Here is a 17,343-nt window from a genome sequence, read left to right as displayed (position 1 = left end):
TTTAGAAAAATTTCTAAATGAAAGAAACTTTTGTTCAACCAGCCAATTTCTGACCCCTCTGGATGATCTCTAGGTGGTTTTGTTCCTTTGCTGGAGGTAAAAACCAACACATAAACAGAGAAAATTGAATTATTCATCCTCTGGGGGTCCCTTCTAGCCCAGGATGCTCCATGATTTTATATCTCAGGAGTTCTTTAAGCTACAGGTGAAGGCAGCAGTGGATCAAAGTGGCAGAAAAGGTTAAAATTATTATTAATGAAGGTACCAAAAGCAGTGTGGCCTGCAGGACAGGGCAGGATTGTTTGAGGATGATTTCCAGCCTCTCTCCAAAACCCTAAAGCTCCAGATGTGCACAAACCCCAGGAGATGATGGTTGGTACTCACTTTTTCAAAGGCTCTATGACTGTCTTTTGGATCTGATTCACCTGTGGGAAGCAAAAAAGGGAGGATTGCACGTCAGGATTGTTGGAAAATCCCATTTGGGTTTGTAGGGATCCCACCATAGGCTGGGGAGGGACTCTGAGCACAACCACCAAGTCCTTTAACCAAAAGAGAGGGAATTTCTCCCATGGGAGCTGAAATCCCAGCCTGGAGAGGGAGATCAGAGAAACTCCTGTGGGCAAAGTCTTGGGGATGATGATAAAAAGGGAAAGAGGTGAGAAATGAGGATTCTGGACATGGCAGGGAGTGGCAGGACACAGGGAATGGCTTCCCACTGCCAGAGGGCAGGGATGGATAGGATTTTGGGAGGAAATCCTTCCCTGAGAGGCTGAGATGGAATTCCCAGAGAAGCTGAGGCTGCTCCATCCCTAAATGGGATTTTGGGAGGAATTCCTTCCCTAGGAGGGTGAGGAGAGGCTGGGATGGAATTCCCAGAGGAGCTGTGGCTGCTCCATCCCTAAATGGGATTTTGGGAGGAATTCCTTCCCTGGGAGGGGTGGGATGGAATTCCCAGAGAAGCTGAGGCTGCTCCATCCCTGGATGGGATTTTGGGAGGAAATCCTTCCCTGAGAGGCTGGGATGGAATTCCCAGAGGAGCTGAGGTTGCCCCATTCATAGATGGGATTTTGGGAGGAATTTCTTCTCTGGGAGGGTGGGATGGAATTCCCAGAGGAGCTGAGGTTGCTCCATCCCTAAATGGGATTTTGGGAGGAAATCCTTCCCTAGGAGGCTGAGATGGAATTCCCAGAGGAGCTGAGGTTGCCCCATTCATAGATGGGATTTTGGGAGGAAATCCTTCCCTGGGAGGGTGAGGAGAGGCTGGGATGGAATTCCCAGAGCAGCTGTAGTTGCCCCAGCCCTGGATGGGATTTTGGGAGGAATTCCTTCTCTGGGAGGGTGGGATGGAATTCCCAGAGAAGCTGAGGCTGCACCCATTCATAGATGGGATTTTGGGAGGAAATCCTTCCCTAGGAGGGTAGGGAGAAACTGGGATGGAATTCCCAGAGAAGCTGTGGCTGCCCCCATCCCTAAATGGGATTTTGGGAGGAAATCCTTCCCTGAGAGGCTGAGATGGAATTCCCAGAGGAGCTGAGGTTGCTCCATTCATAGATGGGATTTTGGGAGGAAATCCTTCCCTGAGAGGGTGGGATGGAATTCCCAGAGGAGCTGAGGCTGCTCCATCCCTAAATAGGATTTTGGGAGGAAATCCTTCCCTGGGAGGCTGAGATGGAATTCCCAGAGGAGTTGAGGTTGCCTCATTCATAGATGGGATTTTGGGAGGAAATCCTTCTCTGGGAGGGTGGGGAGAAGCTGGGATGGAATTCCCAGAAGAGCTGAGGTTTCTCCATTCATACATGGAATTTTGGGAAGAAATCCTTCCCTGGGAGGGTGGGATGGAATTCCCAGAGAAGCTGAGGCTGCCCCCATTCATAGATGGAATTTTGGGAGGAAATCCTTCTCTAGAAGGGTAGGGAGAAGCTGGGATGGAATTCCCAGAGAAGCTGTGGCTGCCCCCATTCATAGATGGAATTTTGGGAGGAAATCCTTCTCTGGGAGGGTGGGGAGAGGCTGGGATGGAATTCCCAGAGCAGCTGTAGTTGCCCCAGCCCTGGATGGGATTTTGGGAGGAATTCCTTCTCTGGGAGGGTGGGGAGAGGCTGGGATGGAATTCCCAGAGAAGCTGTGGCTGCTCCATCCCTGGAAATGTCCAAGGCCAGCTTGGAGGAACCTGGGACATTGTGGAAATTCAGAAAGTCTCCCCTGGGACACTCTCCATGGCAAGGGGTGAAATGAGATGGGTTCAAATCCCCCCCAACCCCAACCACCCCATGATTCCAGGACCCTCCCACCATTCCAAGCCTCCAGGACACTCCCAGCACTCCCAACCTCCAGCCAAAGCCAATCCACCTTCTCCTGGTTGAAGGCGTCCATCCTCTTCATGGCCGTGTCGAAGGCCGTGACCATCTCGAGGAACGAGGGCTCCTGCTCACACAGGGGGTTGGACAGCAGGTCTGAGGAGATCTTCACTGCAGATTTGGACATGGCTGGTGGAAAAGAAACCAGACAGGGTCACATTTCCCACTGCCAGGAGGGCAAACATCAGGGAGCTGAGGCAGCCAGGAGGGGGTCACACAAGCTGGCGGTGGAGGATGAGAGAAAAGCAAGGAAAAGGCACCAATTCATTCATGTAAACAGCCAGAGAAGTGTTTTTATATAAGTTAAGCCTGAAGCACTCCAATGTGAGGCTTGTGATGCTGCCAGAAATAATCCCAGACTAACAAAAGCACTGTTCTCTTAAAAAAAAACACCCAGAGATGGGGGTTTTTATACATCTTCTCTCGACAGACTATTAAGTGTCACTCTCAGCCTCACTACAGCTCTTCCACAACGAGAAAAATCACAGTCCATTAAGTCTTTCAAATGGCTTTACAAAAAAACCCCCATGTATTTGAAGTGGATTTAGTGGGAAAGGACCAGACTGACAGGACTGGGAGACGAAGGTTTCTCTTTCCCTCTCCAAACACAAAGAGCAGGGACACAAGTTAAGTATTTCCCTCTCAATAAGCTGAATTTTTTTGCCTGTGGAGAAGGAGCCAGGGGGAATAGGAAGTCCCTACAGGCCCTGGGAGTGCCACCAAGAAATCCAGAAGCAGCAGGTCATGCTCTGACTGAGCATTCCACTTGTTTTCCATCAGCCACATCCCTCTTTATCCAAACACTTGCTCTGCAAAGGGAAAATTCAATGACAGAGCCACTACACAAATGAGCAAGAAATCAGGGAAGGTACAGAATGGAAAAAAAGACTAATAAAAAGGAAAGCATAAATATAAACAGGGATAAAATAGACTAAGAAAGAAAGAAAAAAAAAGGCCAGAGGTACTAAAAAAAATGTTCTTTTTCCTCAGTGCTGGAAGCTATTCCAGTTGGAGATCACAAAGCCAGATGCTTGAGCTGTGCTTTGGAGGAGCTTTGGAAAGACTCCCTTAGATATTAAAAGTTAAAATCATCCCAATAATGGGGCTTAAGATCATAAATCAAGGGGTTAAACATTCTGATTGAAAGGTTACACACAATTATACCAGAGAGAGCTCAGAAGCTGCAGAGCTGGGGAGCTCAGTGCAGAACAAGCCTCACACTCTGGGATAACAAAGCCACTGTATCCATTTATTATCCAAACATGAAGGCTTTGGGCATTTAAACCTTGAAACAGATGGGATAGAATCCATATGTGTGACCACATCTGAGCAGGGATTTGTGCCAGAACAGGACGGAGTTGAGAACAGCACAACTCCTTTGGCTGGAAGGAAAAATGAAATCTTCCTTGACAGGAAAGGATTGGGAGGGAATGGAGGGAGGGAGTGGCAGGGTCACGCTGGGAGGTTGGGAATTAGGGAGGGTTTGGGTGCATTCAGGGGGAATTTGGGGCAGGAATTTCCTCTGCATCAGTGGGATCACCTGAGAGAGCTGAAATAGTGGGGTCTGAGAGTGCAGGAGAGAGAAGGACAAGGACAAGGAGGAGAAGGAGGAAGAGGAGGAGGAGAAAGGATCTCCTGTCCCTCAGCGTGGCCTTCAGGGGGGTCTGCACTGCTCTTTTGCTCATTAAACATGTGAGATGTAACTCCAATTAATTATTCCAAATGAGAGCTTTCACCTCCAGTCAAAGAACATCCTCCTGTTTCTTAAGATCTGTTTTGTTTGGAAAGACGGTGGGGAATTGGGTGAGTGCTGTCCAGTCCTGGGGCAGGGAGTGCTGCTATCAGCCCATTCCCTGGCTGCTGGTGCAGCCTGCCTGGGATATTTCTGTGCACAGGAATTCTCCTGTTCTGAACTGAGATTTTTGGGAAGAAGGTGGAGACTGGAGCCACCAGTCCCACTTTGCCAGAGAGTGAAGAACCAACCAAACCCCTGAGCCTGGAGGAACGAGGCAGGAGGGCAAAACTCTGCCATCCTCACCAGATTTGGGGGCTGGATGTTGGGAATGGGCACTGCCAGGATTGATGTGATCCAGCTCCTTCTCCTCCAGCCCTCCCTGAGCAGGCTGTGTGCTGTACCTCTCCCTCCACTCACCATTTCAAGCCTTTAAATGAGAAATCAGATCATCCTGGCTCCGGCCAAGGCTCATTTGTGACTCTGCCATGGAACAGAACGGAAAAAGAAAGTCCTCCCACAGCTCCTCTGGGACTTGAAATGCTCCATATAAACAACACCCACTGCAAGGGAGGGAGGGGAATCCTGAACAAGGAAAAACTTACCAAGGATCCCTGACAATGACCAGAGTCCTCAGAAAGGGCAGATCTCACCCTGGAAAAGAGTCCTGGGTGGCTGGGGCTTCTCCCAGCCCTCTGGCCGGGCTGGGAAGGGAGGGAGAGCAGGGGAAGGGCCTGGATCTGAGCTTGTGTCAGGGAATCTCCACACACACAGACACACAAATACAAATACAAATACAAATACAAATACAAATACAAATACATACACACACAGGTGAGAGCCTGGATCTGTGTTTGTGTCAGGGAATATCCATACACACAGACACACAAATACAAATACAAATACAAATACAAATACAAATACAAATACATATACACAGGTGAGAGCCTGGATCTGGGTTTGTGTCAGGGAATACCCACACACACAGACACACAAATACAAATACACATACACACAATCACACACACACAGGTGAGAGGCTGGATCTGTGTTTGTGTCAGGCAATATCCACACACACACACAAACACACAAATATACACACACATTCACACAGACACAGACACACACACAGAGGAACAGCCTGGATCTGTGTTTGTGTCAGGCAATATTCACACAGACACACACACAGAGACACAGACACACAATATTCACACACACACACACACACATAGACACACACACAGGTGAGAGCCTGGATCTGTGTTTGCTGTGTTTGTGTCAGGCAACATTCACTCACTCACACACACACACACACACACACACACACACACTCAAACACACTCATACACACACAGGAAGAGCCTGGATATGTGTTTGTGTCAAGAAATGTTCACACACACACAGTATTCACACACAGGCACAAACACACACACGTGAGAGCCTGGATTTGTGTTTGTGTCAGGCAATACACACACACACAGACACACATTCACACACACAGAGGAACAGCCTGGATCTGTGTTTGTGTCAGGCAATATCCACACAGACACACACAGAGACACAGACACACACATTCATACACACACACAATATTCACACACACACACACACAGACACACACATACATACATACACACAATATTCACACACACACACACATAGACACACACACAGGTGAGAGCCTGGATCTGTGTTTGCTGTGTTTGTGTCAGGCAATATTCACTCACACACACACACACACACACACACACACAACCAGAGATGAGAGGCTGAATCTGTGTTTGTGTCAGGCAATATTCACACAGATATACACACACACAAAATATTCACACACACACTCACACTGGTGAGAGCCTGAATCGGTGTTTGTGTCAGGCAATATTCACACACATACACACAGTATTCACACACAGACACACACACACACACATGCACACACAATATTCACAAACACAGGTGAGAGCCTGGATCTGTGTTTGTGTCAGGCAATATCCACACAAACACATTCACACACACACTCACACACACACACACAGAGGTGAGCCTGGATCTGTGTTTGTGTCAGGCAATATTCACACACATACACACAGTATTCACACACAGACACACACACAATATTCACACACACACAATATTCACACACACTCACACTGGTGAGAGCCTAAATCGGTGTTTGTGTCAGGCAATATTCACACACATACACACAGTATTCACACACAGACACAGAGACACACACACTCACACACACACACACTCACACACACACATACCCAGAGGTGAGAGGCTGGATCTGTGTTTGTGTCAGGCAATATTCACACAGATACACACACACACACACACACACACACACACACACACACACACACACACACACACAGGTGAGAGCCTGGATCTGTGTTTGCTGTGTTTGTGTCAGGCAATATTCACACACACACACACACACACACAAAACCAGAGGTGAGAGGCTGAATCGGTGTTTGTGTCAGACAATATTCACACAGATACACACACACTCACACTCACACTCACACACACAGGTGGGAGCCTGGAGCACAGAAAGCCCCAGCTCTGCCTCCTTCCCCTGCCCTGCCCTGCAGTGACCCCACGGGCTGAGCGCTGGCCCAGCACAGCCCACACCTGTTTGTGCTGCTGCCTCTGCCTTGGCTCCGGAGCTGTGGGGGCCTGGCAGGGACTGCTCCAAACCACACAGGGAAAAACCATCTGGGTTTGGAACAGCTCCCTCCTGCAGGTTCAGCAACCAGCATCCAACCAAGCCAGCTCCCCTCTGCTGGATCCCTCTCTGGGCACTGCAGGTTCCAACCAGAGGGATGTGAAGGCAGCTGGGACATGGCACAGGACACCTGCAAAGGGCAGATGTCACCCCAAACGTGCAGGCAGAGCTGTTTATTGCTTCCTCCATCGCCCACTGCCACGAGGGGAAGCCAAAACAGGCAGGCAGCGAGGGAATGAGCTGGGTTATTCCCAAAGGAGAGCTGCCAGGTCAGCATTTCCCACGGGAAACACGGCCAGATGTGGCCAGCTGTGCCCCCAGACCCATCCCAGACCTTCTGGGGCTCCAGAGAGGGAGGTGAAAGGAGGACTGAAGGAGGTAAAAAAGCACTGCTGGCACAATGGGCTCAGCTGGAGCTGCTCCTGCTGGATAATCTGAGACTGAACAACCACTCCTGGGTTTTTCAGTGGCACAAACTGAGGCAAACAAAAAGAAGGGATTTGTCCAAGGCCATGGAGCTCAGGAGAGGGGGACTGAGCCCACAGCACTCCCTGTGTTCCCTGGGCTGAGCTGCCTCTCGCAGATGGCCTTGTAACTAAGCAAACTGAGTGGGACTGAGCTCTGGATTTGTTTTCCAGACTTGTCACACATTACTCATGTGATCTCGAGAAAAGTCACTTCATCTCTCTGTGGCCAAGTTCACAGTCTATGTATCCTCCAGTCACTTACCCAAATCTGCATCTGTGCTTTTCTTCATATCCTTCTGAAGTTTTTTGGTCTGATCTTCCAATCTGAAAGATGGGAGAAAGAAGGCAAAGTCGGAATCTTGGAAAGAAAGAAACCCAAGTGTATCATACGTGCAACAAATCATTTACGGGCTGAATATGCTGGCTTCTGGTGGGAGTTAAAAATATCCAGGCAAGGCTTGATGAAGTTCAGAGCAGCTCAACCCTTTCGGGTTGTTTTCAGATGGTTTTTAACCTTTTCAAGTTGGTGATCTCTTATTCATAGTTCGCATATTTCCTGAAAGTTCTCACACTTAGCACAAATGGTAAAGCCAAATGCTTCCAGATGATCCCTGTGAGCTCCTGTGACACAGGCAGGATGGCAAAGCCACTCCTGGTCCTCTGAGCTGTTGGCCTCTACAGGGACCCCGCAGTTTTCTGGCAATTTTACACTTTTTCTTTTTTTTTTAAAGCTGCCAGAATCTGCAAATACTTCTGAGGACACCTTTGAACAGTCAGAGAAACCCTGAAGAATTGGAAATTACAGGGCAGTGAGGGATTTGCTCACTGGGAAGAGCATCCCTGGCTAAAATTCCCTGGGAAGATGCAATGGGAGGAGGGAAGCATGTGGCCAGTCCTGTCTGACCAGTGTGGTTGATACTCACTGCTGCAGCTTCCCATATTCCCTTTCAAAGTCTCTCTCCACCTGTGGAAAGAAGAGATGGAAATCAGCTCCAGGGGACTGCAGGGCAGCCTGGAGCACGCAGGGAAAGCTGTCCCTGGGAAATGCTGAGCTGAGCCCAGCACAAGCTGCAGCTTTCATGGGAGTTACACCTCAAAAGTAAAGGAAGTCTTGGGGATTTGGAGCACCAGACTCTCTTGGAGCCAGCACCAAATATGACAGCTCGAGCCAAGGACGTGCTCCAGCACAGGGATTGGGAGCTGATGGAATAAATGGGAATGCTAGAAAAGCAGGGAGGTCACAACCCAGCATGGCTCAGTGCTGGGGGACAAACCTGTGCTCTCCCCCAAAAACTGAGGGGAGCTGCTGCTCCTCCAGCCCCGTTGAGGTGGGTCTGGCTGTTTCCTCCTTCCTCATCCTCATCAGGATGGTGAAATTCTCCCTCTGCATTACCCCCCACACACACTCCTTACCCCTACAGCAGCTCCCTCCCATGAGATTCTTGGGCTGGAGCACAATCCCAGTGCACTGTGACACCTCCAGAAGGGAGGGGAACCCTGAGCTCCGAGCTCCGAGCTCCAGCACAGCCTTCTCCCGATGCTACCTCAGCGCCTGCTCCCTCCTACTTGCTAGCTGGCAGCAAACCTCCAGTGATAGGAGATATTTTAAGGAACTTTCTTTCCATGCTGACTGTTTTAACACACTTAAAACATTCATTCCACACCTCGTCAACCAGAGAAGCAAATGGATTTCAATTGACCAGCCAAGAGTAAATCCGTGCGCGTTTGTTGTCATGGGATCAGCGCTGGGTTCACTTGTGTTGTCAAGCTCCCGTGCTATTAAGGAAATGCAGAGTGCTGGGAGCAGCCAGGACTAGAAGGATCCAAAGGTTTGTTCCAATTCTTCCTGCTGGCCCTGAGATTTCAATCCCAGCCTTGATGCAGCACCACAATTTAACGGGGATGTTTGCTTTCCAAGGAGAATTGCTGTTAAAAGCTTGAGGGGGTTAAAGATGGAGATTTTCTTAAAATCTCCTCCTTTAAACATCTTTTTGGGCTGCACTTGAACTCCAGCAGCCTGATCTGAGGGCAGGCAGTGCCCAGCCACATTCCAGCCCCATCCCAGCTCCCAGCTGTCCTCACCATCCGCTCCCACCATCCGGGGGATGCGAGCTGGGCTCTCTCTCTCTCTCCCCCCTCCCATCCCTCTGCTCCAAAAAACCCTCCCAGGAACTCCAGCTCCCTTTTCGTGCTGCTAAAATTGGGTGCTGGAGAGAACAGCCAGGGAGCAGTGTGGGGGCAGCTCACACGACTTGTGCCTGGCGTTCGGGGAGCGCAGAAATGCGCGGCAGCTGGCGCCCTGCAGGTCAGGTAACCAGCACATAGTAAAGCTCACCCTCCGTCCCCGTGCCTGTTCCGGCTCCTAAAATCCCCCAGGGACTATTGCACTCTATAAATAGGCCTTAGGTGTGAATTGTTTTGGTTGCAAACCACACAGGGTCGGGCACGACTCGAAAATGTGCCCCCCTTTGAAAGGCTGGGGGTGTCGTTCCTTTATTGTTGCCTCTCTGTGGTTAGGAGGATCTGCTCAGCAACCAGCTCCTCCAAAAGCTTTGGCTGTGGAATACCTGTGAATATTCAGGGTTTCTGGCCCTTTTTTGCTGTCACATTTGCCTGTTTCTGTGCAATAAGCAAAAGGCACCGTGCCTTAATGGATATGGATGGAGCAGCTTGCAGGGCCTGAAGAGGCTCCAGGAGAGCTGGAGAGGGACTGGGGACAAGGATGGAGGGAGAGGACACAGGGAATGGCTTCAAACTGGGACAAGTGAGATTGGGGTGGGATTTTTGGAAGGGGCTGGGATGGAATTCCTAGAGAAGCTGTGGCTGCTCCATCCCTGGAAGTGCCCAAGGCCAGCTTGGAGCACCCTGGCACAGTGGAAGGTGTCCCTGCACATGGCAGGGGGTGGAACAAGATGAGTTTAACGCTCCCTTCCCACCCCAACCATTCTGGGACTTTAGGATTCATTCCACAGAGACAAAACCTCCCCACCCTGCGACCCTCGGGGTGCTGTGAACCCCCCAAACCTCCCGAGCTCCCCCAAGACCCCACCCCAGCGCCGGAGCAGGATCCACATGGCATCGAGGTGATTCCACACAGACACACTTGAGCTGCCCAGCCTGACTCACATCCCCAGCCCCATCTCTCTGAGACAGCTGCCCAAGGATTGCTCTTATTTTTCACGCCCACAGGCAGCAACTGGCTCCCAGTTAGCTCTGGAGCTAAACTGTGCCCACAGTCTGCGAGCTCAGGGAGGCTCCCAGCCGTGGCTGGAGCCCGGCTATCCCACAAAAACAGAGGGAAAAGCTGCTCTCACGTGCTCCCAGCTGCAAGGAGGACAAGCTGGGAACATTTTGCAGAGCACACAGTAATTCCCACTCCCAGCAGCTCTCCACGGTCACACGCAGCCGACAGAGGCTGCGGAGAGGATTTTCACGTTAAGAGTAATGAGAACAAGAAGTACAGGCAAGAAAATTACAATATCCTGAAGGGGAGTTTCCGTATTATTAAAATAATCCCACTGCTCTGCAGCCTCTTTCTGAAAACTCCAAATCAAACCACACTTTCTGTATTGAAGGTTTTTTTTTTTCTTCTTCTTCCAGGCACAGGGGCTGGGTAATGCAAAAATCGCTCGTCTCGGGGTTTTTATTTAAATCTACATCAAGAGCGACGAGCTCTCGAAAGCTTTGAAATAAAACAACATTCTCTCCTTCACCCAGTTCTTTTTTTTTTTTTTTTTTGTTTGCAAACACTGGGCCTCCCACCTGTGATCAGATCCCTCCTGCTTGAAGGGCAGGATCAGCATCACCAGCCTGGTTATGAGGCAATGGAGCAAGGCTGAAGCCAACACTACAAAGAGATGGAAATGAGGGACTGTGAGGAACCTTCCTATCTCCCTGGGGTTCATGTTTTTCCCCGAAGGAGGAAGATGAGCTGATTTCTGCATCTCCCAGTGGTCTCAGCATCGTTGTGGATCTTGGGGAAAAGAGGGAAGTGTTTCCTTCTTCCTCTTCTCCAAAAAAGTGAAACCCACAGAAATTAGAACTAAGATTTTCTGCTGAGCTCCTGCCATCCCATCAAGAATTTCAAGGTAAGTGCCATGGGTGAATATTCTGAGCCAGAGCTGCAGAGTGCAGGTGGATCTGGGATGTCACAGACTCCACCCAGCAAGACCTCCACATCCCCATCCTGCAAGAAACTTCCCAGAAAGGTGGCAAAAGGAAAAAGGAGACATCTCCCAAATGCAGACACCAATTTGGCCAGAATAGATTGAAGGAAAACCAGCAAAACTATTTAAGTGGCATCACTTGAATTCACCCCACCATTCCCATGACATTCACTCCACTGTGTTGGGATTTCCAGCTCGCCGCTGGAGCCCAATGGAAAGGGCTGCAGTGGAATCCTGCTGCTCACGGGGCTCCTCTGGCCGACACCCCTGGGGAAGGCAGAGCTGCTGGGATGAGTCAAGGAAAGGAGGTTTGGCAGCTCAGGTCTCCACTCCCTGCCAAGCTGACTCAGGCCAGCAAGGAGGAGGAGGAGGGCGAGCGCTCTGAGTCAGCCCAGGCCAGAGCAGGGCCGAGCGAAGCAGGGAGGGAGATAAAACCTCACCGGGGGATGCAGGGCCAGCTCCTGCCTGCTTGGATCATCCCAGCCCCGGTGAAGGGCAGGGAACAACCTGGGGGGACACAGGTGAACTTCAGCAGCAGCTGCAGGAGAGCTGGGCAGACGAGACAGCTCCGACGGCGGCGCAGCCTCTGCTGGGAGCGGAGCTGTCCCGAGGGAGGGAAGAACATCTCTGCCATAAGAGGCTTCGTGGCTGAGCAATAAACATGCAGAGATATAATTCTAACAGGTTTAACTCCTATCACTGGGCATTAGTTTAATTGGGCTGTGGGCCCGTGGCCCTGCTGACAGCAGGTCCTCTCGGAGCATTAGATCCTCCCACCCGGCTCCGCGAGCCCGGTGACAGCTGCTCTTTTCAGGCAAGAGGAGGGGAGAGATTAGGCTGTCTGGAATTGGATTTGCCCAGGTTAAGGTGGAAACAAAGCACAGCCATGTCTGGGGAGGGGGAGATCACCTCAGTTCACCAGCTGATATTTTCTTACCGGGGTTTCCTTCTCCCTCTGGAGCTAAACTGTGCCTGACACCGTGCCCTTCTCCAAAGGATCACAGGCGAGTGGGCACAGCGAGTCATGACTAATTCCTCGGCAGCCCAGGCAAATTGCTTTTCAGGACTACTCCCGGCCTAGATCTGACACCAGCCCCAGCACTGAGACAACAAAAAAGCCTCTCTGGCTCGCTGAGCCTCTCTCAAAGCCACCCCCTGCTCCTGACTGCAGCCCAGGCCTCATGGAGAGCCAAGCAAGTTACATCCTCACAAACGCTGCTTTTTTTTTTATCCTTCCCCCTCACCTCCTCTTTTGTGGTCCGGTCTCTGTGAGTGGGAGATCCTCTCCCCACAACCACTTCCCTTCTGATGGGCTTGGGATGCAGCCCTGGAGATGCCACACCTTCCCACTTCCTGCAGCCCAACATCTGGAGCATCCAGCCCTTGGCTGCTGCTGCTGCTGTTCCCCAACGCCTGCACAGATGGAGTGGCTCGGCCTGCAACTGGGAGGTAAATTTGGGGCCCTGCAGCTCAAAGCAACCCCATCCCTTGCACACCATCAAAGCAGCCCCATCCCTTGCACACCACTGCACATGGGATGCCTGATCCTGGGGGATATCCGTGGTTTCCTGCCCTTTGTTCTCCTTTGAAGAGCTGCACTCCACACTGGGTGTGAAGTTCCAAGGTTTTGGGCTTCCTGTTTTCTGCTTTCCCTGTATCTGGTGCCTGGAGAGCAACATCACCACCACCACCATCATCATCATCATCATTATCATCATTCCAGGGCAAGTGGAAGCCTTTTAGAAATCAACTTTGTTGACATTGAATCTTGTTCCTTGTTCCTAGGGAGCTGAGGAAGGAAGGAAGGAAAAGGAAAAGGCCTGGAAAGGCTCTGGGTGCTGAATGAACCTCTGCCTGCCGGATATTCTGAGCTGTTCTATTTAATACACACACATGTATATATAAGCAAAGGCTGCCAACTGCTTCAGAACAGCACATTCCAGCAGCTCCGGGGAAGGGAAGATCTCAGAGGTGCCACCACTCATCTGCAGGGAGCCTGAGCACAGAGATGGCTGATTTTAGGGGAGAAAAACCTCTAAAAGGGGAAGGAAACAGCAAGAAAATGGAATATATTAAACTGGGATGTGAGAATGGGTGGGCTGGAGATGCCCAGCAGAGCTGGCCAAGACACCCAGAACTGCAGAGCTGTTGGTTTTTTGCTCCAGTCCTGGAAGGAAATCAGCACTGGGAGCACTGGAAAAAGCAAAATATTGTAGGGCAAGGAATGTGGGAGCTCCTGACACGAGCTGGGAGAGCTGTGAAGGGCTGGGGCTGGGCTGCCTCACCTGAGGGATCACAGGCAGCAGCACCTTGCTGGTGGATCACCAGCCCCTGGAAAAGGGCAGCTGAAAACACAGGAAAACCACAGAGGAATTTTACCAGTCCTCGTCTTCGTTGCTTGCCTGGCTTAAATTCTGTACTGACAGTTTGGAGCCGTTACAGAAAATTGCTGCTCCACGGCAGCAGACAAGCACCAAATCCTTTAAAATAAAACATGACAATCAAGCCTTGAAGGGAGTGGTGGGATTAGCCCTCTGCCTCCAGGGAAATGTCGTGTCCCAAGGAGAAACTGCCCCACAAACACGGGTGCCCACGCATGCTGCGGAATTAGCTGGGTGTCCCGGAGAGGAAGGATCAGAGATGTCAGTCTGGGCAGGGGATTAGGGCACCAGTGCCACCAGAGGGACAAGCTCTGCCCCACTCTGCCTCTCAGGGCTCCCTTTTTAGAGCAGGTGTCCAGGTGAGTTTGCAGGGCCAGCTCCTGGGAGGTTCCACAGATTTTCTTTTGGCATGGGACAAATGCAAAGCCAAGCTGCTTAAGAAGGGAAAATACCACAGCCAGCTGCAAGCAGCAGCACTTGGGGTAGGAGCCTCAAATCCACGGGAATACAAAATGCTTTTTTAATTTGCTTTTAAAGCAAATGCTGTGCAGCACAAATTAATTCACGCCCGAGCACTAAGCATCTCAGCTTATAAGCCTTTCTTTGGAAACAGTTATATTCAGCGATCTGAACCACTCCTCCTCCTCCATCTGCTCCGAAAGGATGAACAAACAAGCCTTTGCTGAAAGAAGGAAGGAAGGAAGGAAGGAAGCAAACCCGTTCAGCCATCTCCGAGGAAAACTGTGCCAGACCAAGAGAGCTCTTTCCCCCTACCCCGCACACACTCACACCCCTCCCAAAAAAATTGAAAAAAAAAAAAAATTTGAAAAAATTCTAATTTCAACAGCTCCCAAACCAAAATATTCTGCCTGCATGGGGCTCCCCCTCGCTCCTCGCACGAGGAGCCGAGCGCTGGTCACACGCGGCAACAGGTTCTGCTGCTCCAGCTCCCTCCCACACGCTGCAAAATGGGACGAGTCAAAGTGCTGGCTTGACTCATCAGCCACATGATCCAAGGCTGGAGCTAAAAAGGGGGAACTGGTTTACTCACTGTCTTGGGTACAATCTGTTTCTTGGGCTGCCCGATCTTGAACGGGATCCTGCAAAAGAGAGAGGAGAAGGGGATGTGTGAGCAGCGCTGGGGCTGGGGGTGGCTTTGGGGGGCAGCAGGGGTGTCCCGGGCTGGCAGCCCCTCATCCTGGGCACTGTGCACCCCCCAGAAAGGTGGGAGAGACTGTGGGGAGACCTCTCAGCACTGCAGAGGGGCAGCTCTGCTCTGTGACAGCGACAGAAGCAGGGAACGGCACCCAGGCTGGAGCTGCACCAAGGGAGAGCCAGGTTGGATTTTAGGGAAAGATTCTTCCCCCAAAGGCTGGGATGAGCACTGGGACAGCTCTGCAGGGAATGGGCACAGCCCTGAGGCTGCCACAGCTCCAGGAGCACTTGAACAACGCTCCCAGGGTGGGATTTTGGGGTGTCTGGATGGTCCTTGTGGGTCCCTTCGATTGGGGTCAGCCCCACACACCCTCCCTGCACCCCAAAGCAAGGCAAGGATGCTCCACAAGCAGCTGAAGAACCCACTCTGTTTCAAAGCAAATCTGCTGGGGAGGATAAAATAATACTAAAAAAAAAAAAAATCCCAAACAAAGCCTGTAAATATTTAGAAAGAGGATATTAAAAAAAGTAACAAGCCGGTGTCTGGAGCTGCTGAGAGCTGCTTCAAAGGATTCCTCTGCTCCAACAGCTGGAGGAGAGGCTCACCTGCCAGCACAGCCTTCATTCTTAAAATCCCTAATTCCCAGGAAAATCTGGGTTACCTGAATGAGAAGAGTACTCTAAATAAATTACACAACATATGTAAGGGTGGCTGGGTCAGCTGGGAGCAACCACGCAGGCAGCCTGAAAATAATTGGATTTCTTTCACCTATCAGTATAATGAAAATCCAGGAATTCAACTGCTGTTGTCAATGGATTTAATTAAGTTAAAGAGGTGCTGCTTGGTTAAAGCATCTCAGCCAAAACCTCCCAATGTTTTCTGGGTTGTGATGCTTTAAATAAATAGAAAAAATTGAGGTCATAATGACATTAAAGTGTTTTTTTGCCAAAGATGTTTCACCTACAGCTCAGCTTCATCCCATTCCATTCCAATGGAATCTTCCACTTCCAATTTCCCATCCCAAATCTGCACCAGGAGCTCCTGGGAAAGTGTCTGAGTCCCTTCCTGACAATTTGGACTGGACCAGCCCAAACTCTCATGCTGTTACACAAAACTTGAGATAAAACCATGGATTTGGGGATTTTGTGTTGCTGCCTCCCAGTCTGGCTTTTCCCACTGCTGGTTTTCCATTTTTTTTCCCACCAGCTCCACTTCCAAACCCCCAGTACTGCTCCAAACAACAGTTTGACCTCCAGGAAATATTTTTATCAGTGTAACCTGCTGGAAAATCCAACTGTGAGAAGGAATTCATAGTGGAAGAAGGGGCAGGATGAAGCAAAAAAACCTGATTATCCAAACTCCAACCCTTGCTCTTCCCACTTTCCCCGCTGTTTTCAAGCCAAGGCTGTAATTACCCACTGGAATAATCCAGGGCTGCACCCCCTGTGACCCTCCGTGAGCAGCTCTGGAGCCAACCTGAGTCACCAGGTTTAAATTTAAATTTTTTTTTTCGGGAGAACTTCCTGTTTATGGTTCTCCAGCAGGACCGGTGCAATTTTGGGTTTAACCCTTTCCAGCTCCTGTGGCAGTGTGAATCACCCTTCTTTTATAAACAAACATCACTCTGCTGTATAATTTCCCTGTCAATAACCGGGGGTGTGGTGCCTTACAGGAAGAAAACAAAAATATATGGATTTTTTTTTTCCTTTGTGTTTTCCTCTGTGGGTCAAATATAAACCAAAATGAGGCACCTCTCTGTCACTTGATGTTTTTGGAAGTGATGGCACCAACTTGGTGGTGAAAGGATAAAAAAAAAAAAAGAGGATTTTACTCAGGGGAGCGTTATCCCACTTAAAACCAGTTTGCAGGGTGAGAACAAGCAAGGAGCTGGAGCCTGGTTGGTTCCTAATGGGAAAGGACAATTAAAAAGGTGATTAAAGAATTACCTGTGCACAACCTGTCCCTGTGGGGGACACAGAGAGCATCCCAAAGTGGTGTTGAAACCGGAAAAATGGTTCAATCCAGGGAATTTGGGATAGGAAAAGCCACTGGTTGGGGATCAGAGCTGGGAAGGGAAGGCAGAGGGAGCACAGGGGGTGCTGCTCCATCCCATTCCCCATCCTCACCCCACCAAGGAACCCCAAAAATCCCTTTTCTTCTCCCAGAAACAAAGGGAAGTCAATGGAGTGCTGCAAATCTCCAGTGCAGCAGTAAATATCTCCATCAGCATCGTGATGCCACTTGGTAATTATGTCTGTCTCAGTAAAACCTCTAAAAAAATAACCCTGTGCAAGTCAGGTCTGTTCCTCAATTATTGGAGGTTTTTGTTCTATTTTACAATTTTACATAATTT

The 17,343-nt window shown here is 50.1% G+C and overlaps 1 protein-coding gene across 1 annotated transcript in view; it reads right to left on the bottom strand.

The window, feature by feature from the left end:
- Positions 1-17,343, bottom strand: part of BIN3 (bridging integrator 3) — a 53,038-nt gene that overhangs the window by 24,356 nt on the left and 11,339 nt on the right. Inside the window, exons 2-6 of the mRNA XM_074559052.1 lie at positions 14,886-14,934; positions 8,211-8,251; positions 7,550-7,611; positions 2,350-2,486; positions 385-425 (exon numbers count right to left, since the gene is read on the bottom strand). Of these exons, the coding sequence (XP_074415153.1) occupies positions 385-425; positions 2,350-2,486; positions 7,550-7,611; positions 8,211-8,251; positions 14,886-14,934 (330 nt within the window). The remainder of the gene's footprint in view (positions 1-384; positions 426-2,349; positions 2,487-7,549; positions 7,612-8,210; positions 8,252-14,885; positions 14,935-17,343) is intronic.

This window comes from Zonotrichia albicollis, chromosome 26 (assembly GCF_047830755.1).
Source record: "Zonotrichia albicollis isolate bZonAlb1 chromosome 26, bZonAlb1.hap1, whole genome shotgun sequence".
Taxonomy (NCBI): Eukaryota; Metazoa; Chordata; class Aves; order Passeriformes; family Passerellidae; genus Zonotrichia; species Zonotrichia albicollis.
The sequence above is the reverse complement of the archived record's forward strand: the minus strand, read 5'-3'. Positions and strand labels throughout refer to the sequence as shown.